Here is a 27,301-nt window from a genome sequence, read left to right as displayed (position 1 = left end):
GAGGCATTTGGACATTCTCTTGCCGGCTGGCCTCACCAGCTCAGGGATTCTGATTTTTCCATAGCCAGTCCTGGCTGGGCAAAACCTTGCCAAGTGATGCTAATGAGTCATGTGGGAGCCTGCCCCAGGGAAAGCCTGCTCAGCTCCCGCCTGGACCCCTTGATTTGGGCCCTGGGGAGGGAGGAGGAGGATCCCCCTCCTGAGCATCAGACTTGGGAAGGGACAGGCCTGGGACCTCAGTGCAGAGGGGGTCCTGCCAGTCCCTCCCCCTCCCACAGGGTTGGGGGCAGATCTGGGAGGAGAGGGGAAGCGGGGCCACTCCCCACCCCGGCACTTCTCCTCTCCTGCCCCCAGTGTCCATCCTTGTGACTGGGCCACCCGCCCATCCCCTTGGAGGACACAGATCTGCAGAGGCGAGCACCTTCCACCTTCCCTCGGGCGCCCACAAGCCTGGAGCTCTGAGGGGATGGGACCCTGCTGCAGGTCTCCCAGGAGGGGCAGAGCCGGGACTCCCCGTCCAGGGCCCTGTCTCAGCTTCCTCTCCCTAAACAGACCGGCACTCCTGCTGCCCTGCGACCCGGGAGACCACAGGGCGGCCCCCGGGCGAGCATGGGGTGTCCTCCAGGACAGGGGAGGGGAGCAGTGGGAAGGGCTCCAGCCTTGGCTGCAGGGCCACCACGGGCCTCGCCCCCAGCCCATCAGAGAGGGAAGCCGGGACCCTCACAGTGACTCAGGCTGGGGGCCTTGGTGCCTGAGTGTTTCCAGGGGGCCTCCTGCGTCCACACACAGGTGCTGGGGTCCAGCAGTGGCAAAGACAGTTCCGTCCCGGCGCGGCCCCTGGTCCCCCTGCTTGTTCCCGAGGGAAACATCACCAGGGCCCTTCCTCCTGGCCCCAGGCAGCCCAGACCCCAGACCCCGCCCACCGGCACCCACGTGAACCAAAGGCTCTCCGAAGGAGCCCTCTCCTCCCTGGGGACATCTCTATCCTCGGTGCCCTGGGCAGCCTCCGAGGTCACTGAGGGTGGAGGCCACCCAGGACACGTGGAACCATGAATAACACGTTTAGATTTCCCAGTTTTACAACCTGGAGACAGGCTTTTAAACGGCCTCAGCAGGCAGAGGCAGGGGTCTCTCTTTACGAGGGAAGCGGTCTGATGCAGGCACGCTTACAGCCGCCACCCCAGGACTCCCTCCCGAGTCCCTGGGGGGCCTCTGGCCATGAGCAATGACGCTGGGCGGCCCAGGGGACGGTCCCTTCGGCTCATAGAATAGTGATTCCGGCCCTCAGTCATTGATCTCCCTGAGTTTTTAAAGGAAATTTTATTTGTTTGGGGTGTCTAGTCATTAAGTTAAAACCAGTAAAATAGAGGAAAATCAATACCTATAGGACACAGCACAGCCAGGCCATATTACAATGTAAAACAGGAGAATAAATTGTGGCTGGATTCAGCCTGGGGGAAGGGCCATGGGCTCTTGGAGGGTCCCCCCAATCAACTGCAAGGGGAACCGAGGGCCCAAGGCGGCGGTGGTGCAGAGCTGGTCGGGCCGGGCGTGGTGGGGCCGAACCTCAAAGCCCAGTGCCCTTGGGCCTCCCCGCTGCCCCTGGAGCCCTCTGCGCAGATGAAGGTTGAAGATTCTTTCATCGGACACCTGATGCTTGTTGGGGAAAGAGAGCCATGTGGCTCTCAGCTCCTGGGAAGTGCGGTGAGTTTGCAGAGGTGCCAACTGCACAAGCCCACGTCTGCCTCTGAGGCGGGCAGACAGCCTGATGTGGACGTGGCAGGAGGAGGCCCTTCCGCTGGGCGCCAGCCATGCACCAGGGCTTTGATCCACTCGGTGGCCTGCCCTCCCGCCCCTGAGGGGATGGGACCCCCTGGACTCTGAGCGCCATGAAGTGGGCGCTGGGCATGGCTGCATGGAGCACTTGACTGGGCCCAGGCGAGGGCAGGATTAAGTTTCAGAGAACGGCTGTGACAACGCAGTTGCTGCCCCAGAGAGCTCCCTGTGCTACTGGGGAGGCCAGAGCTGGGCAGGGCTGTGCCAGGGCAGAGAGGGTCCCAGCAGGGAAGAAAGCTGGCTCGGTCCTCAGCACCAAGAGTTTCCAGAAGCTTCTTGTCACCAGGGAGCCACGTGTGTGTCTCCACCAACAGGAACTGGCTGGAAAACACGAGACCTCTAGTTTCTAAAGTTCAGCCCCTCCCAGGACAGGGAAGGGGAAGGCAGGCGGGCATCCTGGCCCCAACCCCTGTTTATGATTCGTACTCTGCACAGCTCACCCAGTGGGAGTGTACGGCTCAGTGGTTTCCAGTATATTCATGGTGTGTGCAACCATCACCAAGGCCGACTTCAGAACATTCTCATCACCTTGAAAAGAAACTCTGGGAAATCCCAACACAGGCTACAACATGGATGAACCTTGCAGACACTGTTCTGAGTGAAAAAGCCATACACGAAAGACAGTTCCTGTAGGACCCCACTTCTCCGAGGGACCTTCTTGCTAGGGCTGTCCAGTCCATTCCAACTCCCAGCGACCCTGTGGACAGCAGAGTGGAGCCCGCCTGGTCCTTTTACACCATCCTCTCCCCTCTGGCGCTACATCAGACAATGCTCCACCGCTATTCACAGGGTTTCACGGCCAGTTTGTTCAGAAGTGGGGGGCCAGGTCCTTCTTCCTAGTCTGTCTAGTCTGGAAGCTCCACTGAAACCTGCCCACCATGCGTGACCCTGCTGGTGTTTGAAATACCAGTGACATAGCTTTCAGCATCACAGCCACACGCAGCTGCCACAGTGTGACAACTGACAGGTGGGCAGTGTGGTTCCCCGACCAGGACACAAGCCCAGGCCTCAGCAGTGAGAAGCCAAATCTTCACCACGAGACCACCAGGACTGGCCATGAGGGTCCTGGAGGAGCCAAACCCACAGAGACAGGAAGTGGATAGAGGTGCCAGGGGCTAGGGGAGGGGATGGGGGTGAGTGTTTCATGGGGACGGAGCTTCCGTTTGGGAAGATGAGAGAGTCCTGGAGACGGCTGGTGGTGATGGCTGCACAACGCTGTGAATGTGCTTAATTCCTGCCAGGAGTGCCCATCTTTCCTGTTACAGAAAACACTTGGTTGAGGGGAGCCCCCAGCTCAGGTGGGAATCTTTAACTGACAAAACCTAAAGTTATGTGGGGAGGAGGGAAGTGGGGGGACCCTGTCTACCAGAGCTCTGGGAGCAAACCTCCCCACTTCAGGAAGCCTCTGCATTTTGTCGTCAATCTCCATTCCCCAGAATTTGGGAGATCACATGATAGAGGTATTTGGCAATTGAATTCTACAGAAAATTAAATCAATTACGGACTCTGATAAAGAACCCCAGGTTTTTAATTAAACTAAGCTTAATTAAATGGCGAGCGCGGCTCTGTCGATGCCCTGATCAGGCCCTGGGGGCCTGCAAGCATCTGAGGAGACCACACGGGCACTGGCGGGAGGGGATCGATGGGCCGCACGCTCACGTGGGCTGGCTGCGAGATGGCAAGTGTGGTGAGTGTTGCTGGGCAGCCGGGCGCCCACACCGGGGACAGAGGGCCGTGTTCCTGCCCCAAAGCACCAGGCCCTGCAGAGGGTCAACGACTTCTGGCCCAGCTGGAAAGACCCTGGAGATGGCCCAGCCAGTTGACGGAGCGGGCCAAGGCCCCCAAGAGCCAGACACACACTTGAGGTCACATGGTAAGCTGGCCCTGGGGCCTCCCCTCTACTTGGCCCTGGGGCACCCTCAGCCGAGCTCCTGCCACCTCTTCTTGTGGCGACCGTGTCTCCAGGGGTCTCACTGGTGCCCTAGCCATAGTGGTGGCTTTGGGGGCGCTCAGCACGGTCTCTGCTTCCAAGCCGTCCTCTCTGCCCGCGGCTCCCTGCTGAGCCCTGGGCCGGGCCTCCCTCCTGGGCCCCCTGCTCCCCTGGCCCTGAGCTCAGGGTCTCAGTGGCTGTGGGGCAGCGACCTGGCTGGTCTCCATAGAAGCCGTCTGTGCCGGGACCCCGGCACTGGGTACCGCCCACCGCCTGCCCTCAAACCCCCCGCAGCCCCAGGCACTGAACGCCATGGGGGTGACCTGGTAGCCGAGCAGGATGGGGCAGCAGCCTGGTCTGCAGTGGGCCAGGAGAACAGGCCTGGGGAGGCTTTTCTGGGGACAGAGGGCTCAGGGGTGCGTGAGGGAAGCTTTGCTTCAGAGGCTGGGGAGGGGCTAGTGAGGGCCATCCGTGGGCAGTCAACAGATCTGCGTTCGAGTCCTGGTTGTCAGGAAACCATGTGCTTGTGACTCCACATCTCTGTCCCCCTGTGAGTCGGAGGTGAAGAATGTGGTTTCCCGGGGCCGCTGGTGGATTCAGGGCCATCCCAGGCACGTGACCCGCTAAGCAAGCGCCCACAATGGCAAAACGAACAGAAGCTAAAATCAACAAACACAGCCTGCCAGGTTGACCAAAAGAGGGCCCAGGAGGGCTCTCCTGGACCCTGCCGCACAGCCTCCCGAGCCAGCCTAGACCCACGGGCGTCAGGAGGCTCGCGCTGTCTCTGATGAATTGTCGCCTGCTGCTTGGGCAGACTGAGCAGGAATGATGGCCTAGGGCAGCCCCAGGGCAGCAGAGCAGCCCGCACCCTGGGCCCCTCGGCTCGGCAGACTGCGCAGTCCCACCCAGCAGTCAGGCCGATTCCAACTCACTTGTGCCTGGTAACTCCGGCTGAAGCGTCCAGACGGAACGCGGCCTCCCTCCCCGATGGCACTGTCCAGCCCAGCCGTGGGATCCCTTCAGAAGCTGCAGAGGCCACTTGGGTCCTTCAAGCCTCACCCCTCCTGCAGCTCCGTCTCGCTGTCCCCCTCCTGGTCCTCGGGCTCAGGGCTCATGAGCACCTCCCTGCACCCCGCCCAGGCGCCTGGAATCTGATGGATGTGTGTTGAAGTGACGCTGTGTGCTGGAAGCATCCTACCCCTGGCGCGGAGAACCGAACTGCATAATAAAAAAAGGAACCTTCCCTGCGATTGTCTGATCTATATTTATTTCATAACATGCAGAATTAATAAGATACTGGCTTTCAGGCAACCATGGGAACCAAATGCAGACAGGCTTGTCCTGGCAAATAGATGAATTCATAAATAACCCTGAAGTGCTGAGAACAGCTGTCGCGGGACCCTGCCACAATGCTAATGCGGCATCCATGCCCCTGCACCCGTGTCCAGGCCAGGGCCACCATGGCATGTCCTCCCAGGGGTGACAGACCCCCAACTGTCACCTGGAGCTGGCATGAGGTAGGTGAATGTCCTGTGGCTGGTCAAACGGGAGTCTTTCCTAAGCTCTGTCCCCGAGGGGCCTGGGTCTGCAGGTCAGTGGCCCTGGGGGTGGGAGGGGTAGACACAAGAGCCACACTATCCCTACAGCTCCGACAGCCAGCTGGTGGGGCCTCTGGTCCTGCCTCCCAGGGCAGCAGGACAATTCGTGTAAGAAGGCATGCCTTCATTCATGCAGTCATTCATTCAACAGATGTCTACAGGCCACCAAGAATGGTGGGATACAGCAGTGAGGGAGGCAGGCCACGCAGGGGTGCCTGGGGAGCTGCTGCCACGCTATCGCCAACCTCAGTGCTGAGTGACAGCCCCCTGCAGACTCTCCCTGAGCACTTGCTGAGAGCCAGGCAGGGACCACACCTCCCCCGTGGCCAACTATGTCTGCTGCCCTGGCTCTTCGATTTAGCATTCGACAACAACTCAGCGTGGCTGTGATTCTGCCCGGGCGCGTGAGGAGCCCACCGAGGGGCCGCCGCACTGCCCCTTGGGCTGCCTGTGGGACGTGGAGAAGCCATGCTCCCCAGGTGGGTGTCCTCTGCGTGGAGTCTGGGCACTGCCACGGGGGCTGTGGATTGAGGCTGGCAGTCAGTCCTCGGCCTGGCTGGCCCGTCCTGAGGGTGTGGGTTCCTTCGGCCCTGAGCCCTCGTCTCCTCGTCTGAAGAGCGTGAATCCTGGCCCCTGAATCCTTGGGCCAGTTTCCCAAGAGAGAACCCACAGGAAAGAGGGAAACCCAGAGGTGGGGAGGGAGGGGGGGGCAGGTGGGGCACGGGGACTCTTAGGGCAGTGGACCTGTCCTGTGTGATGTGATGATGGAGGATGCAGGACATCATGCATTTGTCTAAACCCACAGGATGTGCAACACCGAGAGGGACCCTAAGGAACACTACGGACTTCAGGTAATGATGATGTGTCCATGTAGGTTCATCAGTTGTAACAAATGGACCACTCTGGTGGGGACACTGAGACTGGGGGAGGCTGTGCATGGGGGGGGCAGGGTATACAGGAACCCTCTGTTCATTCCTCTCAATTTTGCTGTGAACCTAAAACTGCTCTAAAAAATAGTGTATGTGTGTGTACGTGTATTTAAAATGAAACCCATAGGTGTAATCTTTGCCATTATTATTGAAATGTTTTTATCAGACTGTCTCCTTGTAGGAGGCCTTCTGAGCTCACTGAGTGGTCCCCCCAGACCTGACGGAACTGATTTTCACAGGCTATCGCCAGTCTTCAAGCCCGCCTTGTGCCCGGAAGACTCATTCGCCCAACAGATGTTTGTCTTAAACCCGACGGGACAGCCAGGTACATGGTGGGCTGAGGCGGGGCTGCCTGGGGTGGGGGGTGACCAGGCAGTGCCCCCAAATCCCCAAGAGAGCCACTTGAAGGGGCTGTGAGACTCCCGTCCACACCTGCCCCTGCAGCCCTGACCACCCATGGGGGAGACACTCGGGCCAGCAGGGACAGAGGCCAGGAAATCGCCAAGGATGGACGTAGGGGGCACTCCTGGGAGGCTGGCAGCTGGTCATTAGGACCACTGACTTTCTCCGCAGCACTCCAGCAGCCGGCCCGAGGGCTCGTTCAGCACCCAGAAGCCTGTGTGGGCCGCACTCACCTCCCCTAGCAGGAGGTCATTTAACCCCCATCTTCGTGGTGCGCCCCCACCCCGGGCAGGGGACACTCAGTGAGCATCCTGCTGGACCCCTGACCCCTGAGCCACCCTGTGTCCTTGGTAGGTGTCTGGTGCCAGCCTGGCCCATCCTAGCCCCTGCCCAGTCCGACATCTTACTCAACCACTGCACCCTCCGTTTTCTGCCTGAGAAGTGGGTCTCCCACCTCTCCCTCTGGTGTGCATGTCTCTCTCTGTCTCTCCTCTCTGTCTCTGTCTCTCTGTCTCTCTCTGTCTCTCTGTCTCTCTCTCTCTCTCTCTGTCTCTGTCTCTCTGCCTGTCTCTCTCTGTGTCTCTGTCTCTCTGCCTCTGCTGTTGACTGAAGGATGAAGCTTATTCCCCAAGCAGCAGCCTCCAGTGTGTTCCTGGAAGACAACCTTCGGCCTGTCCACACCCCACCTGATGACAGCGCATCCCTCATCCAGGGGGGCCCCTGCCAGGCACGGGGGTCTCCAGGCCTGGAGCGAGGGCTGTAGAGGTAGTCCTGCCACCACCACCACCCTCTCCATTACCACAGGGGGTCCCAGGATCCCGGCGGAAAGGGCACGGCCGCCCCCTAGCGCCCGCGGATGGAGCGGATGGAGGCCCCCGATGACCTGCCTGCCCAGTGTCCGAGACCGCAGCGGGAGGGGAACACGGCCCTCCACGGAGCAGGGCCTGCCGGTGAGGTCGCGCGGGAGCCGGTCAGTTGGGCTGGTGGGGACCAAGGCCCGCGACTCTGGAAGTGGGCCGGTGGGGACACACAGCCCTCCCTTTGGCGCTGCCCACGGCCCCCATATCCATGTGCCCCACCCCCATGCTCTGCTCCGGGGGTCCTCATGTACGAGGGGTGCAAGTCCCTTCTGGACTCAGCGCTCTGCTCATCACTAAAAATGGGGCACCTGAGGTGCTCCAAGGAAGCTGGGCTCCCGGAGTGGCTGCACCCCGACCCGCAGCTCCATCCCCCCATCTTGCTGAAGTCCTTGAGCCAGGGCTGACCGCAAGATGAAGGGAGGCACAGAGAGCCGAGCGACCTGCCCTGGCGCCCGCGAGAGAGGGGAGCCGGGGTGCGCCAGGCGTGCGCCCGGGTGAGCCCGCAGCAGGGATGAGCCGCGCAGCGCTGGTAGGGGTGGGGGTGCGCAGGGGTACCCCAGGATGAGCCGAGGTGAGCGGGGCTCCCCCAAGGTGAGCTGGGGTGCCCCGACGTGAGCAGGGAGCAGGGATGAGCAGGGGTGTCCCGGGGTGTGTTGGGGCGTGTAGGGGTGCGTCGGGATGCTCGAGCCGCCCCGCGTCCGCGCAGTCTCGGGGGAGACTACCGGCCCGTTCCCGGGGAGACCGCGGCGTGAGCGCGCATCCCGGGCCTGGGGCGCCCCCTGCCGGCCGCCGCGCGCACCAGCCCAGCCGAACCGGGGCCTCGGAGAGGAGCGGGGTGCCAGCGCAGACCCTCGGCCTTCCCGCGTGGAGCGGGGGTCTCGGCACCCACCTCCGCCCTCAGCGTGGTGCTCCCGTGCTGCGGCTCCGTCGCGCGCACAGCGGTGAAAGGTCGCCTGCTGCTCACTGTGCAGGCACTGAGCTGCATTTGCTCCTTTGGGAGGCACACCTGTCCGCTCTGTCGCCTCTGAGGCGGGACACCTATAGTCCACGAGGGCGGGGACATGTTTGGATATAAAACGATAGTGTACCTGCGGTGCACGCGTGGAGTGGGCCGGCCCCGTAGTGAGCCCTGAATGCCGTGGTTATCTCCATGTATGAAGGGAACCTGCCCCCGGACGCACCAGCCCTGAGGGGCAGGACTCTCGCCATTAACCACTCCCGGGAGTGGCAGGGAGGCTGTGGGGAGGGAAGACCATTCCTCCAGACCCAGACCACAGGGCCAGGGCCTGCAGGCGGGAGAGGGGGACCCCTGAGCTGTGCGGGGCAGCAGCAACACAGAAGGTTGGTACAGAAGAGCTGGTTCTGGGCCACCTTCAGGGCAGCCTCCATCCAGCACCCAAGTCCTGGGCCTGCAGACTCAGTGCTCCCTGGAGCCAGCAGCAGGGGCTCTCGGGTCCCAAGAACATGGGTGGGAGGTGATGGAAGGGAGGGGCCTTGGTCTCCCCTAATGTCAACCCAGCATTGAGGGGGGTTAACGCTCTTTGACCTCTGACCTTTGTCCAGTGCCAAGAATGCCTAGTCTTCATGACTGCATTCAGGGAAGCGACCCCCCCCACCTCCCATGATGTCGAGGGCATGTCTGTGCGCACTGTCCCCACTCCCCTCACAGAGGAGGAAGCTGGGCCTCCGGGGGGACAAAACCTGGGAGGTGCAGCCAGCACATGGGGGCCCCGAAGTGGGCCTGGCCCAGCGCCCCTGCCTGAACCGGTCAGTGCTTGGTGGGCGGGGTCTGGAGCCTGCCTCCTCAGGGGACACTGCAGCTGCTGGACAGGAGCTGTTTCTCCGTCCAGGGCACATGGCTCCCGCCGTCCTTGGAGGGTCAACAGACTGCCTCCAGGGCCCCTTCCTTGCTCATTATGCCTCCACCCTGGAACTTCCCAGTCCCGGGGGCTTTCCAGCACAGGAGCCGAGGGCCCCACGAGGACACTGACCAGGTGACTGCCACCCAGGCCCCACTGCTGCCTCCGCCAGCCAGGAACCTGGACGGGGCCAGGGGGCTCCAGCACCGGCCCCCTCCACAGGGACGTGCTCACCAATGCCTCTGTCCCTCTCTAGGCCATTTATTTCCTTCCACTAAACCCTCAAATCCCAGAAGAGCAGGAAGGCCTAGGACCCTGGGTGACACTGCCACTCTCTTCTAGGTCCGAGGTTGATGCTGAGGAGACACGGGCAGGCGGCATTGGGCAGGAAGTCAGAACGGTGCGGACATCGTGGCTGCGTGTCAGCCCCATGAGTCCACCACCCGGCCTCTGTGCTCTCTTCCCCAGCACGACAAGAGTAAGGCTCCTACACGCCCTGCCTGGAAGACCCTCCCTCCCCTCCGGCCCTGGCTGAGCCCTGCTCACCCTCCAGCCTGCCCAGAGCTTGCTCCTTCCCTGGGCCTGCCTCTGCTCCCCCGGACCCGGGCTGTGGGGTTGCTCCTTCCCTGGGCCTGCCTCTGCTCCCCCGGCCCCGGGCTGTGGGGTTGCTCCTTCCCTGGGCCTGCCTCTGCTCCCCCGGCCCCGGGCTGTGGGGTTGCTCCTTCCCTGGGCCTGCCTCTGCTCCCCCGGCCCCGGGCTGTGGGGTTGCTCCTTCCCTGGGCCTGCCTCTGCTCCCCCGGCCCCGGGCTGTGGGGTTGCTCCTTCCCTGGGCCTGCCTCTGCTCCCCCGGCCCCGGGCTGTGGGGTTGCTCCTTCCCTGGGCCTGCCTCTGCTCCCCCGGCCCCGGGCTGTGGGGTTGCTCCTTCCCTGGGCCTGCCTCTGCTCCCCCGGACCCGGGCTGTGGGGTTGCTCCTTCCCTGGGCCTGCCTCTGCTCCCCTGGCCCTGGGCTGTGGGGTTGTTCCTTCCCTGGGCCTGCCTCTGCTCCCCTGGCCCTGGGCTGTGGGGTTGTTCCTTCCCTGGGCCTGCCTCTGCTCCCCTGGCCCTGGGCTGTGGGGTTGGCTACTGCATCGACACCCGCCCCCACCCCTGCCCCAGAGGCAGGGCCAGCCTCGTCTTGGCATCCAGGAGCCCAGTTGGCATGGAGGACCGAAGGGTCTGGTGAGCAGGGCACACCCCTGGGACAGTCGAGACTAGCACCACTGTCAAGGATGCCACTTCTAGGTACTCTTGTAGGGTCATTTCAGTTCATTCCAACCAGGCAAGCCCTCTGCCCGGCGCAGGGTCACACGGCTCTACCAGATTCAGATTCAGGCTGTGCCCGAAAGATATCAGCCCAGCAGGCCGCAGATGCACAGTCCCACCGGGATAGGTCCTAGGACAGCATGGGGGTCTGGGGGGTGGGCTTGGTCCAGCCCTGGGGGTCAGGAAGTCTTCCTGGAAGAGGGGGCCTCGAGCTGACTCTTGAAGGATGAGAAAAGACAAGTTTGCCAGAGGAGGTACCCCAGAAGAGGAGGACCTGAAGGGCAGAGGCATTAGGCACATGGCCCATGTTGGGAGTCACAGGCAGCTGGGTTTCCTGTCAATGGGGTGACCCGGGCGATGGCCTTCGGGTTGGAGAGCCTCTAGGGGCTGTGGGTCAGGTGTGTCTTTGAGAAGATTCCCTCCGCAGTGGAGGCAGCTGCAGGAGGACCATTGTGGAAGCATCTGGAAGGACTAGATGCATCTGGAAGGAAGGAAGCATCTGGAAGGAAGGAAGGATTGGACATGTCTGGAAAGAAGGAAGCATCTAGAAGGATTGGACACGTCTGGAAGGAAGGAAGCAGCATCTGGAAGGATTCGACATATCTGGAAGGAAGGAAGCATCTGGAAGGGTGGCAGCGTGTGAAGGAGGGAGGGGACAGGTCACGGTTTGGAAGGCAGGTACGCGTGCACTCGTGTAACGGTCGGCCATACACCATCCACCATGCATGTGTAAGATCTGAAGTGTGGACACAGCATGGTCCATCCACTCCCACCAGGGCCTCCCACCCTTTTCACTCTTTGGTGCTTTTTATGCAAATTCAAGTGGTTAGGAATGTATGTTTTTATCTTCCCTCTTTTTTCTTTTTATTGGGGTAAGATTTATCATTTTAACTGTTTTTGTTTGGTTTTACTTGTATTTGCACTTATTTTATGCTGAATTTATTCCCGGGGCCCTAAGCTTTTGTTCCTTCGATTTCTTCCGGGATATCTTGTTCTGTGCACCCTCCTCCTCTGGTTTAGGAACCGTCTGCTCTTTTTTAGTGCGGACCATCTCAACGTGGTCGGTGAGCTCTGCAAGGTCACTCACCCGGACGTGCTCCGTGACCGGAGTCTGCTCTGAACCCCTCAGGTCAGCATTACTCTCCTCCTTTCTAAGCACGTGCAGCAAAAATTCAGCTCTCTTTTTGGGCCACCGGCCCTATGTCCCGCCCACTGCTGGCTGGAGCACACCTACCAGCTCTGCCATCGTAACCACGGAGTGGCAGCATCGCTTCTGTAAAGTGACATCTTTCAGGTGCTCGGTGGCCTGGGCAGTTTCACGAGCGTCCTTAAAGTGAACACGAAGACCTAAACCTTTCGGTTTGTAGGCTCTTTTGGAGTTTCTGGGTCAAGTAAACAGCGAACCATTTTCAGAAGTGGCCTCAGGCTGCTCATGGGTTTTTAACTGCACAGCTCAGTGGCATTAAGCATGTTCTCACTGTTGTGCAGCCATCACCACCATCTGTCTCCAGGACTCTCATCTTCCCGAACTGAAGCTCTGTCCGCGTTAAACACTCACCCCCCCACCCTCCGCCAGCCCCTGGCACCACCATCCCACTTCCTGTCTCTTCGATCTGACTCATCGAGGGCCTTCACAGGAGTGGAACCGTCCAGCATTTGTCCTCTTCTGTCTGGCTCATCTCGTTGAGCACGATGCTCTCGGGGCTCGCCGTCTCTTATTTTGTTTCCATTAACCTGGTGCCTCTCTGGGCTAACGCTCCAGGTGGCAGCTGTTCTTCCGACTGGGTGGGCTGAGGTGCCACTGCATTTGCTGGCTGGGGCCCTCCCGCGCCTGGACTTGGGGTTCCGAATAAGTTGCCCCCTGAGGTGTGTCCTGGACCATCACTCTCTCTGCTTCTGTGGAAGGGCGCTGCTCTGCATCCACTCGGGCGGCCTCAGGCCTTTCCTTCCTTCTGAGCCCCCAGGACGGGCGTGACAACACCACAGGCATCCACGTGGATGTCCGTGGAGCCCACCTCTTGCCAGTGATGAGGGGAGACGGCTCTCTTTCTTCAAGGCACGGGTGCTCTTTGTGGCTTGTTTGGAAATGACAGGACACAGAATTCCATTGGCAGGAAACAGGCTGGCTGGTTCTCCGGACACTGTGCCTGTCCTGGGGAGAGCCGGTGAGGGTGGCGACCTCAGGCAGGGAGCCCCCCAGCCCGGAACCTTGTCCTTCCGTCGTCTGCTGCAGCAGGGGCAGTGGGGGGCTTGCCAAGTATCCAGAGCCTTAAAAAGTCAGCCCACGTCGGCGATCCATCCAGAGGGAACATGAAATGTGCCTGCACTCAGATTGATGGACCAGGATGTTCGTCACAGCGTTATTTATAATCACAAAAAGACGCGCCGACGCACGTGTCCTGTCGGAGAGAAAGGATGAGGTAAGTGACAGGACATCGTGCACCGGCACGCGCACGGCCCTTAAACGCCAGACTGATGGAGAGTGCTCACTCGTGTCGAAAAACATTCATCGTGTAAGGTCAAGTGGGAAAGGCAGAATGCAAACCCAGGCATGCAATGTAATCCCTGTTTTGATAATTAAATAATATAAAGCACCAGAGATACAGCAGAGAGCCAGCGCCAAGAAATGTAGGCTGCTCGCCATCTCACCACCCCGGATCCCAGGGCTGAGCGGGGGCCTCTCCACGCAGGTGACCCCGAGGGGCGACCGGGGAAGCAGGTGAGGCAGTGTGTGCTGATGGCTTGACAGAGACGTCCACCACAATGTGGGGAGACAGGTAAAGGGGGGCCCTTAGGGGAGGGGAGGTGACGGCCCCGAGGTGGGGTCCTGAGACACAGGCGACATCAGGAGCTCAGACTGAACAAAGAGCCATCCCACCCGCCCACCGTCAGCTCAGACTAGGTGCAGCTGCCTCCTCTCTCTCTCTCTCTCTCTTCCCCTCCCCCCCTCCCCCTCTCCCCCCTCCCCCTCCCCCTCCCCACTCCCCCTCCCCCCCTCCCTCCCTCTCTCTCTCTCTCTCCTTCTCCCTCTGTCTCTCTTTCTCCTTCTGTTGCTCTCTCCCTCTGTTTCTCTTTCTCTCTGTGACTTTCCTTCTTGTCTGCTGTAATTACACAATAAGTAGATTTGGTTCTGGTTGAAATAGAGTCACCAAATTTTACAAAAAGAAACGAAATACTCCACAAAGCTTCAGTTCCCCTCTTAAAGCACAAACCCTGTGCAGGTCTGGGCCATTGGTGACTTGATTGGGTCTGGGTGGTCCTGCTGGACGAGGCAGTCTTCAACAGGCGCTGAGCAAAACCTGGTGCACAGCCTCAATCAGACGGAAGAAAAATGACTGGGTCCTGACCTCAGGGTGCCCTGGGTGAGTTCAGCTCTGGGCCCACCTCGGGGGCCAGGCCTTAAGCCGAGAGCCGACCTCCTCTCCCCGCATGCCCAGGTGCAGGGCCCAGGTTCATCCTGGCCCGACTGTCTGCCTGTCACTGCCCTCCTGTCATTGCCCTCCCGAAAGACAAAATGCATTCATGTCAAAACCCTCACTTGATCAAGAATCAGCGGTAGGAATGGGCAGGCTCTGAGGGGAGATGGTGGGAACGGAACCATTCCTAGCAGATTTCAGTTCCCATTGTTCTGGAAAAGACCGAGAGAGAGCCGGCGTCCGCAGCTGATGTGAGCGCTGGGGCCTCTGGAGCCAAAACCAAAGTGGAATTCATTCCAGATGGTGGTTCCAAGTGTGGCTCATCCAGGTGACACCGCAAAGGCAGCCATGTTACCAGGACAGCAGGCTGATGTGGATCTGAGCTGAGTGCCTGGCTGATGGACCCTACCTCCGTGAGGGGGAAGAGGGAACAGCTGCCCACAGGGACAACGTGGTCCCCAACCCCCAGGGTCCCGCCACGCTCTGGCCGGTACTCCGCCCCGACTCCCCGTGGCGCGTGCTCAGTCATTCATCATTTCTCGGCCTCCAGATTATTCCGGGGCTGATTAAATTAGCGAATGCAATCACAAGCTGAAGCAAGTTAATTGAGAGAATTTATTTGGGCCTGACAGTTTTATGCATGTTTGATTAAGTATTATAAGGTTTGTTTTTGATTTTGCATAATTTAACTTTAAATCCTGCACTGGGGGGCCCATCAACCATTAACGACCAAAATAAACCTCTTTTAAGATGCATCTATTTATGATTTATTTCTGAATGCAGTATCTTCCAGATTTTTTTGGTGCTGTTGCCAAAGTGACAAATATGTTAAAAGTAACATTTTGAGCCATTCTGTTCACCCTATAAATCTTCCGGAATGTATACAATTCATTAAAAGTTTTGAAAGAAGTACAAGTTAGCATTTATATTTGCAACAAGTGACATATAAATGCGTATGTTTGTCTTCTGAGCGTGCCATAAAATATATCCACCTCGCCCGGCTCCTCGGAGCCAGACAAATCGCCCACGATCTGGGGTAATGATGAGCTCAGCCACAAATCTTCACTCCTGTCAGCACAAAACTGTTCAATCAACAGGAGGATGAGTTGTGTCTTTTGTGAAATTAGCACAAGAGAAAACACAACCAGGGCTTGGGACGGGGGACGGGGCTGGCAGGAAGTGGCTGACCCGGTGGGAGCACTAACCTTGAGTACCAGCCTTCCAGGCCCCCTTCGAGGCCTGGGTCTGGGTTTTAGGAGGACATATCCCTTGCAGTGGCCAAGGGCCCGCGCCGGGAAGGAGGCCAGGACCACCAGGAAGCTGGGCTGTGTAGCCTCCTCCTTCGCAAGGTGAGAGGCAGGTCCCAGTCTGAGAGCTGAGTCCGTTGTCTCCAGTGAGGACTTCTCCACTTTGCTCCGCCGGGTTTATTGAGCACTTACTCTGGCCTGGCCTCGGTTAACGCCTTTGCCTCATTAAATTCTCGTCAATGGCCACTGGGAATGTGCTCACAGCTCACAGACGGAGGCTGGACACTTCGGAAGCTTAAGTAGTTTACCCAACCACGGAGCCACCTCTTCTAGCTTGGGGGCAGAGGAAGGACACGCTTCTGAAATCAGGGGAAACCTGTAATCTACAAACCATACTCCAGCTGCCCTGGACTGTCCCTGGCGTCACTCACAAAGCTCTTACCTGGAGATCCACGTGCTTCCCCAGCGTCCAGTGCAGTCCGATTTCCCTCTAGTCCCCTTTACTCCTGCCCTGCGCCACAGGGGGCTGGGACTGAAGCTGGCGAGTTAAATGCCCATGGATGTCATCAGGCGATGCTAGGTGGATGCCCATTGTCCTCCAAAGCCCGGGCCTCCAGTTTTGAATGCCCAGCGCAAGCCAGATACTTTAGTCAACCAACCAACCAGTCAGGCACATCCTAAGCCCTGCTGTGCTGGCACCCGGCATACAGCAGCAAACAGGAGCTCCAGCTCCAGAGGGTGGGATGGGGAGCGGGCGGCAGGGAGGCCTCCCTGCCCGGAAATGACCACGCTGAGACTGAGGGACCAGCTCAGGCCGGCCTTGGACTTGGAGAGGTGGGGGAGAGCCAGCCGCCTGGAGGGACAGCAAGGAGGCAGATGGGGGCCACTCCCCCTCCCCAGCCACCTTGAAAGTGCAAGAGAGAACAGGGACCTTTGCACAGCTAGAAAGTTGTGGGGCCAGAGAGAAACCAGACAGCTAGAGCCGCAGCACAGGCTCTCGGCCGCTCCACTGTCCTGCCCTCCATAAATGCCGTCCATTGCTTCTGCAGTGACCTCTGCGGGCCCGGCTGGCCCTGTGACACACCAGCAGGCGGCCCCAGGACCCTGGCCAGGGTCTGCCCTGAGGAGAAAGGCATCCTCTCCGGGTTTACGGAGGTAAAGGAGGAATCACAATGGGGAAGGAAGATGCTGTGATCTGTTCTCAGGGCACACTGCCACCCCAAGTAGGCTGGAATTCTGTAACCAAGGACCAGCAGGGAAACGGCCATTGGTGAGACCACCAGAGTGCTGGATCAACTAGTGATGTCTGTCCCAGATTGCCAAATCCATGAGTGATGTCTGCAGGGAGTCTGTGGGGGGCGGCTCAGGACGAGTGACACTTATTAGCCATCTGTGGGTGGCGGATTCATCCTGGGTTTTGGAGTCAGGCCTGACTTGATCAAAAATCTCTTTCCTCATCTGTAAAGTGGAGGCAAGACTCTTTACCTTGAAGGTCGTTATAAGGATTTGAAATGACATGTTGTTCCACTCAACCCATTTGGGCATGTAAAGAAAGAACCCCAACCTCTGTAAAACAGCAGCCATTTTGTTATGCTCAGAGTCTGTGGGGCAGGGATCTGGACAGCGACCAGACAGGCCCTCTCTGCTCTGTGCTGTCTGGGGCTCAGCTGGGAAGACAAATTGGGGGGTGACCCAGAGGGCTGTGGCCAAAATCGCCCAGAGGCTTCTAGACCCACAGGTGGGACGCTTGCACCATGCACCCGAAGGCTGGGCACCGCTGGGCCATGCACTAGAGCCCCCGCCATGGCCTCTCCCATGTGCCCGCCACATGGCCCAGAGACTCGCAGCGTGGCAGCTGAGTGCTTCGAGGGAGCGTCCAGGGGGCCGAGGCAGAAACTGCACAGCTTCTTCTGACCCTGCCCCAGATCTCATGGCAGCCCTTGGGCCTCAGGCCAGTTCCTAAGGCAGCCCAGAGCCGAGGGGGCACTTGAGTCCATCTCTTGCTGGCGCAGGGCCGTTTATGAGGACTGCGGGTCGCTGTAGGGCCAAGCCTGCAGGGTGGCCTGATGTCAGAGGTCAGGACCCTGCTCACTCATCCTCTACTGTCCTGGAGTCGCCCCCTAAAGTGACGGGATCCTCCCCCTAAGTGGAGGGGGGTTGGGGGCTGAAACCATCCCCAACCCGGCGGGCCGTCCGCTGTGCTGCCTCAGCTCTTTCAAATCACTCAGCAGAATTCGCCTAGCCTCTCCCTGTGCCAGATGCATGAGGATAAATGTTTGTTTAAAGCGGGGGTCCACGAACTTCCTGTACAGGCCAGAGAGGAGAGGTTTTCCGGTTTGCAAGCCATTGGGTCTCTGTCACCGGGCTACCCAGCTCAGCCGCAGTGGCTCAGAAGCAGCCACAGCCAAGCAGGGAGTGGGCTGGATTTGGCCGGGGGGTGCCCCAGTCTGCGGCCCTACCCTGAAGCCTCAGATGGACTGAGAGCCCCGCTCAGGTCCCTCATGCAGCATCCAGGCAGCCAGCTCTGCGGCACCACGTGCACCACCCCAGCAGGTGGCGCCAGGTCACCGCCGCAGCTCGGACGTCCTGGGGGAGGCCTGGGGCTGACCCGGGAGGGGGAGGCCCGAGAGGCTGGAGACTGAGATGGGCACCCCTGCTGGACCCCCACACCAGGGAACAAACACAGCACGTGTAAGGGGCCTCCCCCGGCCCTGCCCCTGAGCTGGCTGTGAGGACACAGCCCCGTCCTGGTCCTCTGGGCTCCTGGCCTGGCGGTGGTCAGGCAGTCAGAACCCCCCCACTTGAGAGGGATAGTGGGCACCAGGGAAGGGGTGGCGCATGGTTGGAGGCGGCTTCCCAGAGGAAGGAATATTTGATTGGGGTCTTGAAGGGTGAGCAGGAGCTTGGTGTATGGAGGAGGGGCAGAGGGACAGAAAAAGCAAATGTGAAGGGACAAGTCAGTCGTGAAGGAGAACAATGGGGCCTCCTCACAGAGCCAAGGAGGGGGGCTGCATGGGGCATCCCAAAGGGAGAGGGCTTGACAGGGGCTGAAGAAGAAAACCTCCACCCTGGGGCAGGGTGCAGACCAGAGGGCCAGAGACCAGCCCAGAGGAGATGCATTTAAAGAAACACTTCTTAAAACATCCCCCTTCTCTCCCATCTTCTCCTGCTGCAGCTCCACAGCTGCTCTGGAAACTTTTCAAACTCTCTGGTCCTCAGGTCTTCCCGCCCGCCCCTCCCCTCTCCATCCAGACCCTGCCAGGCCCTCCTCACCAGCAGGGCAACGGCAGGAGGGCCAGGAGCAGGCGGGCCACCAAGCACTGGGCCCTTCCTACACGACAGGGATTGGGTGTGGGGCGGCTGGGGTTAGGGCTTGTGGGGCAAGGTGACGTGGGGGCAGTCAGGAGCTCCCCCGCCTGGGTCGAGAGGCCGGCGGTCCTGGCGGTCAGTCAGGAGGAGGGTGACGCCCTGCTGTCTTCTGTGAAGGGTGCCTGGAGAGCTGGCCTCAATTAGAGTGTCCAGTAACAAAAACGACAACCAAGACCAGAACCCCTCAGCCACCCGGGGTACAGCCAGCCACTTCCAGGTGCACGAACTTGCAGATTCTCTCAAATGCATCGAACTCAGGCAGATGGAACTCGCCAGCTGCATCCCAGGAACACCAGGTGTTTCCCCTATCCTGACACCCCTGCTGGATTAAAACATTAAAATACGTCTGCATTGAAATCCTCATTCTCCTGGGAAAGGACAACCCCAGGGCCCTGCGGATGTCCAGCCAGCCCGCCCCGACTCCCTGCATCCGGGGACACGTGTCCCTGGATGGTTCGGCCAGCCCGCCCCAGCTCGATCCCGCCACACCCACCCCTGCCGGCCCCCTCGGGTTCCGGCCCCCTGCGCCACCCCAACCCCCAGTGGCAGAGCCCGGGTCGCAGACTAGCAGGTCAGCGGGCGGTCCAGCGCTACGGGGAAAACCCACTCCAAGCACCAGAGCAACTGCCCAGCTCGCAGCCCCGCCCACAGAGGCGCGCGCCTGCGCACTGCCAACAGCCTCGGGCAGCGGCGCGTGCGCGGAAGAGGTACCCGGGGACCACCCCCACCCCCCGCGCGCGCAGGCCCACTATCTGCGCCTGCGCAGGACAGGCCGAGGCGACGACGCCCGTACGGGGGCGGTGACGCCGGGCGGCAGCGCCACGGGCCGCACGCACGCACGCGCGCACGCCCTGCGGAAGCGTCGAGTTCCGGGTCTGAGAGTCGGCCCGCGGCCGGAGGCAGGGAGGCGCTCTCGGTGTCGGCCCGGGCGGAGGGGCGTGAGGGAAGTCCTACGGTGGCCGCAGAGGGACGGCGCTACGGCTCCCACGCTGGGCCAAACGCCGCCGGCCGCCGCGCGCGGGAGCCCCAGGTCCTTCGGGGTGGCCCCGGGCGGGGACGCGTGACGGCCCGGACCCGCAGCCGCCGCGCCGTCGGCACCATGCGGCCGCCCTGCTCCCGGAGCCCCAAGGGACAGCGGGGCCCGCAGGCCCGGCCGCCGGCACCGCCCGCCTCCCCAGCGTCTCGGGACGCCGGCGCGGCGAGCGCACCCGGTGAGCGGGGCGCGGGCGTCTCCGGGGCGGCGGGCGGGGCGGCGCGGGGCGGTCCTGCGCCCGGGGCGCCCGGCGGGAGGAGCCGCTCCCCGTCGGGGCCCCGCGCGTCCCGGCCTGCAGGCCCGCGGGCCGACGTCTTTGCGAGTCGTCGGGACCTGCCCGCGGGCCCCGCGCTGGTGGAGGATGGCGAGCGGCGGCCGTTCAGTGACCCTCCAGACGAGGGCACCGGCTGTCCTGGAGGCGGCGGGCCGAGACCGAGGAGAAGCCGGGATGGAGCGGCTCAGGGTGCGGGAGCTGCTTCTAGACCAGGTTGTGGCCAAAGCCTGTGGTTTGGGGGCGGGTGGACGTGCCGGCCTCCCCCTCCTCTGCCTCTGGCCTGAGCAGCGCTGGGGCAGCCATTTGCTCTGACCAGCGGCGGAGAGGAGCTGGCAGAAGTTCCCTGTGCAGGGCACCGGGCTTAAGCCCAGCGGGTGGGAGGCAGAGGCCCCCGCAGCGTCTCCCCGTCGCCTGCTGCGATTTTACACATCCCGTGCTTCCAGCTCTGTGTCTCCACGCGCAGATTGTTTAGGCCTCAATGGCAGTTACGGGGTAAAGCCGAGAGTCGCTGGGTATTTGTCTTTTCCTTCCGGCCCACTCTGTAGGGCCCCGTGCGCTGCGATGACACCACCAGCCTTCAGCTGTCGTCCACCCTGTCAGGCATGGTTGACCCTTTCCCTGTAGCACCAGCTTCCCACAGCGTCCCCCTTGTGCAGGGCAGGGATGGTCTGGGTGGGAGGGGGTGAGGTAACCTGCCGGAGGTCCCTCCTAGTGAGTGACAGCGCCAGGGTTCAGGCCCAGCAGGTGGCCCCAGAGCCCCCGTACCCCACTGTCTACCCCCCAACCTAGCTGTCTGGCTCCCAGCTCTTGGCTTGTCAAGTTGCTGGAGTGAACTGCGCCGTCTATGCCCTGTGGATGCCCCTCTCCCTCACACTGGTCCTGTTGTGCGGTGCCATCCAGGGACTCCCATCCGCCCTGTGTGAAGGGGCCACAGAAGTCCAGGCAGGAACGGGCAGCCCAGGTACAAGCCGGAGGCTGAGTCTGTTGCCCGGGACTTGTAGGAAGCCTGTGGAAGGGCGAGGTCACTCAGGGTTTCCACTGAAGCTTCCTCATTGGTTTCGGCATTGACTGCCTCCAGGGGGGTCGCCGCCACTAGCCTGGCCCTCCTTTCCAGTGGCGCTGGTGGATTGGCACTTCTCGTTGTCACGTGGTTCCCTTTGGAGTGTCCTTAGTAGCTGTGGTGGAAAGAGCAACCCCAGGGGGTGTGCGCAGATCTCATGTCCTGGACTCAGTTTCTCTGCAACCCAGGGCTGGCTGATGTCCCCGGCAGGGACATGCTCGCTCGCCGCGTCCTTGGGCTGACCCGCCCCCTCCTTGTTGTTCTCCTGCAGGCGCTCACCTTCCCCGGGCTCAGCGGCGGGCTCCCGGGCCTAGGTGCCCATGACGCCTGTCCTGACTGCCGCCTGGACGCCGCCGCAGCGCCAATGCCGGTCATGCCCATCCCGCGGCGGGTGCGCTCCTTCCACGGCCCGCACACCACCTGCCTGCACGCGGCCTGCGGGCCGGCGCGCGCCTCCCGCCTGGCGCGCACCAAGTACAACAACTTCGACGTGTACGTCCGGGCGCGCTGGCTGTACGGCTTCATCCGCTTCCTGCTCTACTTTAGCTGCAGCCTCTTCACGGCGGCGCTCTGGGGCGCGCTGGCCGCCCTCTTCTGCCTGCAGTACCTGGGTGTGCGCGTCCTGCTGCGCTTCCAGCTCAAGCTGTCGGTGCTGCTGCTGCTGCTGGGCCGTCGGCGCGTGGACTTCCGCCTCCTGAATGAGCTGCTCATCTACGGCATCCACGTGACCATGCTGCTGGTCGGGGGCCTGGGCTGGTGCTTCATGGTCTTCGTGGACATGTGAGGGTGCCAGCGGCCTGGCCCTGGGCTGTGTTTACTGTGACCTGGGCCGGTCGATGCGTTTGCAGCCTCTTTTCTTGACGGGGTAGGTCCGGGCCCTGTCGTCTTGAGCCCGTCCCACAGGCGGGGTTGCAGGCACGGCTGGTCCCCGCCCCGGTCTCTGGCACAGGAGAGGAAAGAGCTGCGACTTCTGTGAAGGGGACCTGGCGCCCTCCCCCTGCTGCTTCTCTGCTCCGGCCCTCCCTGTGCGCACATTCAGGTGCAGCATCCTCCTGGCCGCCTGCCTGTGGTTCCAGCCTGCACTTTTCCAGGCTGTGCTGTGGGGTGGGGCCTGCCGGTCCATTCTGCACTTGGAGAGCCTCTGTGTCCCTGTCCCCTCTCCAGGACACTGGCGTCACCAGTGTTGTGGGAGACCCCTGGGAGGGGCGTGCTGCCCAGGAGCAGATCTGGAGGGGGTCCTCTTGGCCACACAGCCCCTTCTGTGCACCCCGGGCCCTGGTCCCAGCCTTAGGGCAGCATCAGTCTCCACTAGCTAACAGCGCACTGCCACAAGGCTGTCCACTCCGCCCAGGGCCGCCCAAGTTTGGGCACAGCCCGCGGACCCGCCTCCATCTCTCACCCTGAGAGGTGTTGGGGGTCCTGGTCCCAGGCCAGGCCTCAAGGTCACCTTGGTTTGCTTGGACATAGTCTCGCGAGGAGTCACCGGTGGTCTTGGCAGGTTCCTAGGTGAGGGTCCAGTCCGCGGGATTGTCGGGCGTCGGGTCCAGGGCAGGTGGGTCTTCCTCCTGGGCAGATCTGTTGAGAACATCAAGCTGGATGCTGTAAACATCAAGCTGGATGCTGTAATCTCCTCAAATGTGGATTTCTGGGGAGGCAGCTCAGTTCTTTTCTGGCTCTGGGGGGCCTTTGGTCTCTTCCTTTGAGGGAATGCCCAGAACTGAGTCTTCTGTGTCTGGAACAGATGTCAGGGGTCTTCAGGAGGTGCACCAAGGCCTCTGAGTGTGCATCCCGGAAACGTGAGCAAACTCTGTTTAAAAAGCGCCTCTTAGAGCCCGGGGCGTGCCCTAGGGCTGGACCTCTGAGTGAGGGGCCTGGCGGCCAGGCTGCCCCTCTGCCTCTCTGCTCTTCTGCTCCTGCCTTGGCAGCTGTTAGAGCTGCTGGGGAGTGAAAAGCAAAAATGAATGTGGGTCAGGAAAGGACAGGGCCAGTGTGGGGGCTTCTGGTCACAGAGAGAAGACCACCACCAGGGGCCAGCGTTTTGCCTGGATCCCTGCTCTGGCCTCCATCCGAGGGGGACAGGGTGGCCGTGTGGCTTAGTGGCCACTGAGGGCCTCATTGGCAAGTGAGAAGGCACTCAGAATGATTATGCTGAGACAACAGTCAGGGCCCCATAGTGACGGTGACAGGTCAGCCGACGCCGCTTCACCCCAAGTAGTCTCCATACCCCCGGACATGGACAGTGGCCAGGGGGAGCTGTTTCGAGAGTTGTGTGCCATTGGAAGAAAAACCCAAATCAGGTAGAGAAAGCAAAAAACAATTGGCTATAAACCGTGCTCTTTGATTTGTAGCCAGCTTCTGACGACCGGCGACTTGAGGTGAGTGGGAAGGCTCCTTGACCGAAGTTATGAGTTGTCTGAGTTGCCCGGACGGCAGTCGAGGAGCTGGCCTGCGTGGACCCCACTTCACAGCGCTGCAGAGAATCTTTTGCACTAAATCATGCTGTTTCCTAAAACCTTTGTTTTGTGTTAATTAACTCACGTTCCTCAGATCCTCTGAAGCCCCCCTCACTGAGGTGGGTGCATGTCCACGTGGTCGGGATGGCAGGAGGGGTCTGGCCATGCCACCTTGAATGTAAACGGCAGTGCAAGGAGTTGACAAGCTGAACGTGAAGCTGCTCGGTGTCTCGAGTGCCTGTTAAATTCTTTATGAAATGAGCCACCTGCATTAAACTTATTTTTTTAACATGTTGATTGAGTGATTGCTTAAAGCTCAAAAAGTTTATTTCTTTTTGTAAGGGTGTAACCCACCAAAGACACCACAGATACTGTTTCTCGCAAGTTAAAATAGGGTTTTAAAGCGGTCATCTGTGATGCTGGGGAAGGAACAGATGTGGGTGCTGGGGGGGCCCACCTTGACCTGGACGCCCCAGGTTCCACCAGGGGAGCCTGTCCCCAGGATTTGGCCAGATGGCAGTGAGAATGGGTCAGCGCTGGCTGACACGAGCTGAGGTGGCTGATTTCAACCAACAGACAAGCGTGTCGAGTCCCAATAAGATGACAAGATGCCCTCACACTGGTGAAGGCAGATACGATTCGGACCCGTATGTCCAGTCTGTGCTTGATTTCGGGAGATGGTACACGTGCCCTGGGGGAAAAAAACAGCAGGAGACCAAAGTTCTGGTTTAACCAAAAGCAGTTTGAAAAAGGAGACACACGTTATTACGGAGTGTGTCTGTTCTGCAAGCAGCCACGATGGGCAGAAAGCGCCGTTGAAGGGAAACGGGCTCCGTTCCGGAGCTGCCTGTCTGCCAGTTCTGGAGCTTGGTGGAACCCGATGTTTCGGAGGAGAACAATCGAGTCATCTTGGGGTTGAGCTCTGGATGGCAGAGTTGGCACAATCCTCACAAAAGCCTTCGTCCCTGAGAAGCTGCAGGGGAGCCTCAGGAAGTGGGGGTGTTGGACAGATGGGCTGAGGCTAGGGCACTTCATCCCTGGACCTGGGGTGGCCCGAGGACTCCTTCCCCACAGACTCCAGGGGGAACCCAGATCCGGCCCCTCGAGTGAACCTGCCGGGGTAGCTCGGCCGCACTGGCTCCGTGGGGAGGGGGGTGGTGACCCCGCCTGAGCCTCGGGGACGCCCACCTTCCCCAAGGGGCTCCCACAGGCCTGCCCACCCGTCTTCCCTTGTAAGTGGGCCGGAGTGTCCCCTCAGTGGTCTCTGTCTAGACCAGCGCTCTCCACCAGAACATCCTGCGCAGTCCAGTGCGGGAGCTGCGGCCCCCAGCGCCCCGAGAACAGGAACGTGGGCTGTTGTGGCCCAAGTCTGGTCGGACTCAGCCACGTGTGGCTCGCAGTCACCTTGCTGGACAGTGGATGCGCAGGCTAAGTGACAGCAGTGTTGGGTGTGCTGCAAGCCGCAGGGCTGAGGTGCTGTCGGGTGGGGTTTCCTGCCGGCCTCCCGTCCTCTGGGCTGTTAACCCGATGTCCCCAGGTGATAGTCACCATCAAAGACGACACGCAGACTGGGCCAGCGGCCACCAGAAGGCAGGGGCTGCTTGGGGTTTGCGGGCAGAGCCTCAGTCCGCCTAGTTGGTGCTCCAGTTCCCAGTTAGGGTGCCTCCTGGAGAGGGTCTCTGGGGCCATCTGCAGCAGCACCGTTGAGCTGTGCCTCTGCCGGGAGGGGAGATGTGAGTGTTCTGCTGAAGTGCCTTATTCAGAGCAGATTCATTTGCTCATTGTGGGCTCCAGGTTTCCCGGAAAAAATGGGAACGGCCTGCAGGCTCCCAGGGGCTGTGAGGAGTCCTCTGCTGCCCCGCCACCCTCCAAATGGCCCAAGCTGCCCGCAGGGTAGAGAAGTGACTAGACCCGAGCGACCTGGGAGCGGGTGAGGAGGGCCACCTGCTGCCCGGGCAGAGCAGGACATGAAGGTTGGTGAAGATGGAGGCCGACGGCCCGGCGAGTGCAATTGGAAGAGGAAGGAGAGTGCCCAGAAGGTTCTGCAGCTGGTAGTGCTGCCCCACGGTGACGGTTATGGGCGGGGGTGGCAGTGGGCCGTTGGTTTGGGAGTCGGGCTGGGTGGGTAGGCCTGGGCCAAACTCTGAGCAGTGACCAGAGAGAAGGCAGCCGGCCAAGGGCGGTGGAGCAGCGCCTGAGGGAGAGCTGGGTGGGGCCGGGCCCAGGCCGCAGCCGTCAGCAGGCGGGCATGGGAGCCTTGGAGGGGCACCGGGGGACAGGGGGCCATCCCTGGGCAGGAGGAGAGGAGGTGGGCCGGGACAGACCGAGGGAGGGCGGGAGGAGGGGGAGCGCTTCCCTTGAGCAAAGAACAGAGGAGTCAGGGCTACCTAGGGCCAGGTGTTGGGGGTGCCTGTGGGAGAACAAGCCGACGCCGCCGTTCAGCAGCCACGCGCTGTGGTCAGGCTTGATTTCCAGCCTGTCTCTCTGCCGAGCAGCCCCCAGGGCCAGCCCGGAGGGTGAGGGGCTGTCGGTGAGGAGGGGGCAACGGCAAGGAGAAGGGGGTGGTGCTTTGGGAATTTCTAGAAATCAGATGGTTATTTGAGAAAGTCTAGATGGTGTCCAGACACTGAGCAGGGGTGGACAAAGTGGCCTCGGAAGATGTCCTCTTTGTCCCTGCAGCCGCTCTGGCAGCGATCACGCCCCCAGGGGCAGTCAGACCCCTGTGTCCCTCCACCTCACTTCCCCCCTGGGTGGTGGCAGCCGGCTGGGAGGGACACAGTCCCTACCCCTGAGGATGCTGGGGCAGGCGCCCCCAGCTCTGGACCAGAGCGTGACCCCCAGTGCTGCTGCAGAAGACGGGGCCGTCCACTGGGGCTCGCCTGCTCGGATATTGATGTTCCCTGACCTTGAGCGGTCCCTGTCCCTCCCGGCGTGATTGGATGAGGGAGCCAGTGGATGGCCGGGGCTTGGTGCTGATTCAGCGCTTTCTGGGGAGGGAACGTGCTTCCTTCCCTCCGCAGAGGCCAGTGCGGTTCTGTCTCTCCCTTTTTGGTGTTGTTTGGACAGGGCCCTCCCTGCACTCACCCCTCCAGGAAGGCCCTTCCTCTCATCCCCTAGGAGGCCCAGCCCTCTGCTCGGCACCCAGCTCTGTGCAGGAGCCACTTTCCAGAAAATCCCCAGCAGTCTGGCACGCCTCCCTGACAGCTCCCAAAAGAGGGAGCGCCCCCGCCTCACCAGCATCCTTGCCTGGGAGGGGACAGGGACATACGGGTGCCGCTGATTCAGCGGCTCGTGGGCCGCGCCCCTCCCCCAGCCCCAGCCGGGCAGCATGCCCAGGCCCGCTGGCAGCTGTGTCCCACGGGGCCTCTGGCAGAGTGGCTGTGGCTCTCGGTGTGTGGCCCGCACTGCGCCTGGGGGGCTGGCAGACTGATGGTGGGGGAGGGCCTGTGGCGGGCAGGCTGCCATTGCCCCCCCATGCAGTGGCATGGTGCTGCGGAAGAGGCCCCACAGGAGGGTGCATAGTGAGTGAGGCTACCGTGGGCCCCCAGGAAGGAAGCGTGTCCTGAGCCAAGAGATGGCAGATACACCACCCCGGGCTACAGGCAGTCTCCCAGGAGCCCAGGTCTCGGGCAGGGTTCCTCCACCTCCGGCTGATCCAACCATGGTCAACTGCCCCCCAGACCCAGGCTGGAGGCTGACCCGGAGCCCTGGGGCAAGGACGGGCTACACTGCC

General features: G+C 61.2%; 1 protein-coding gene across 3 annotated transcripts; it reads left to right on the top strand.

Moving 5' to 3' along the window:
- The first annotated feature begins 19,593 nt into the window (after positions 1–19,593).
- TMEM250 (transmembrane protein 250) lies at positions 19,594–23,862 on the top strand. Of its 3 annotated transcripts, XR_015548903.1 has the most exons (3): positions 19,967–20,268; positions 21,387–21,980; positions 23,464–23,862. XR_015548903.1 is itself a non-coding variant. In XM_087418780.1 (2 exons), exon 2 carries the CDS (start codon positions 21,480–21,482, stop codon positions 21,897–21,899), a length of 420 nt encoding a protein of 139 aa, XP_087274906.1. In that variant the 5' UTR covers positions 19,594–19,959; positions 21,387–21,479; the 3' UTR covers positions 21,900–23,862. The 3 variants fall into 3 exon arrangements, 2 of the variants coding, with proteins under 2 accessions (XP_087274906.1, XP_087274905.1); XM_087418780.1 differs by lacking the exon at positions 19,967–20,268 and adding an exon at positions 19,594–19,959 and having other exon boundaries at positions 21,387–23,862; XM_087418779.1 differs by having other exon boundaries at positions 21,387–23,862.
- Positions 23,863–27,301: the final 3,439 nt, after the last annotated feature.

Source organism: Ceratotherium simum, chromosome 29, assembly GCF_057802395.1.
Source record: "Ceratotherium simum simum isolate JZ-2026a chromosome 29, ASM5780239v1, whole genome shotgun sequence".
NCBI classification, from domain to species: Eukaryota; Metazoa; Chordata; class Mammalia; order Perissodactyla; family Rhinocerotidae; genus Ceratotherium; species Ceratotherium simum.
The sequence above is the reverse complement of the archived record's forward strand: the minus strand, read 5'-3'. Positions and strand labels throughout refer to the sequence as shown.

Coding starts and splice junctions, on each gene's coding strand:
- TMEM250 (XM_087418779.1), top strand. CDS start 20,143: ATGGCGAGCGGCGGCCGTTCAGTGACCCTCCAGACGAGGGCACCGGCT. Junction 20,269..21,386: donor GGGAGCTGCTTCTAGACCAG/GTTGTGGCCAAA, acceptor GTTCTCCTGCAG/GCGCTCACCTTCCCCGGGCT.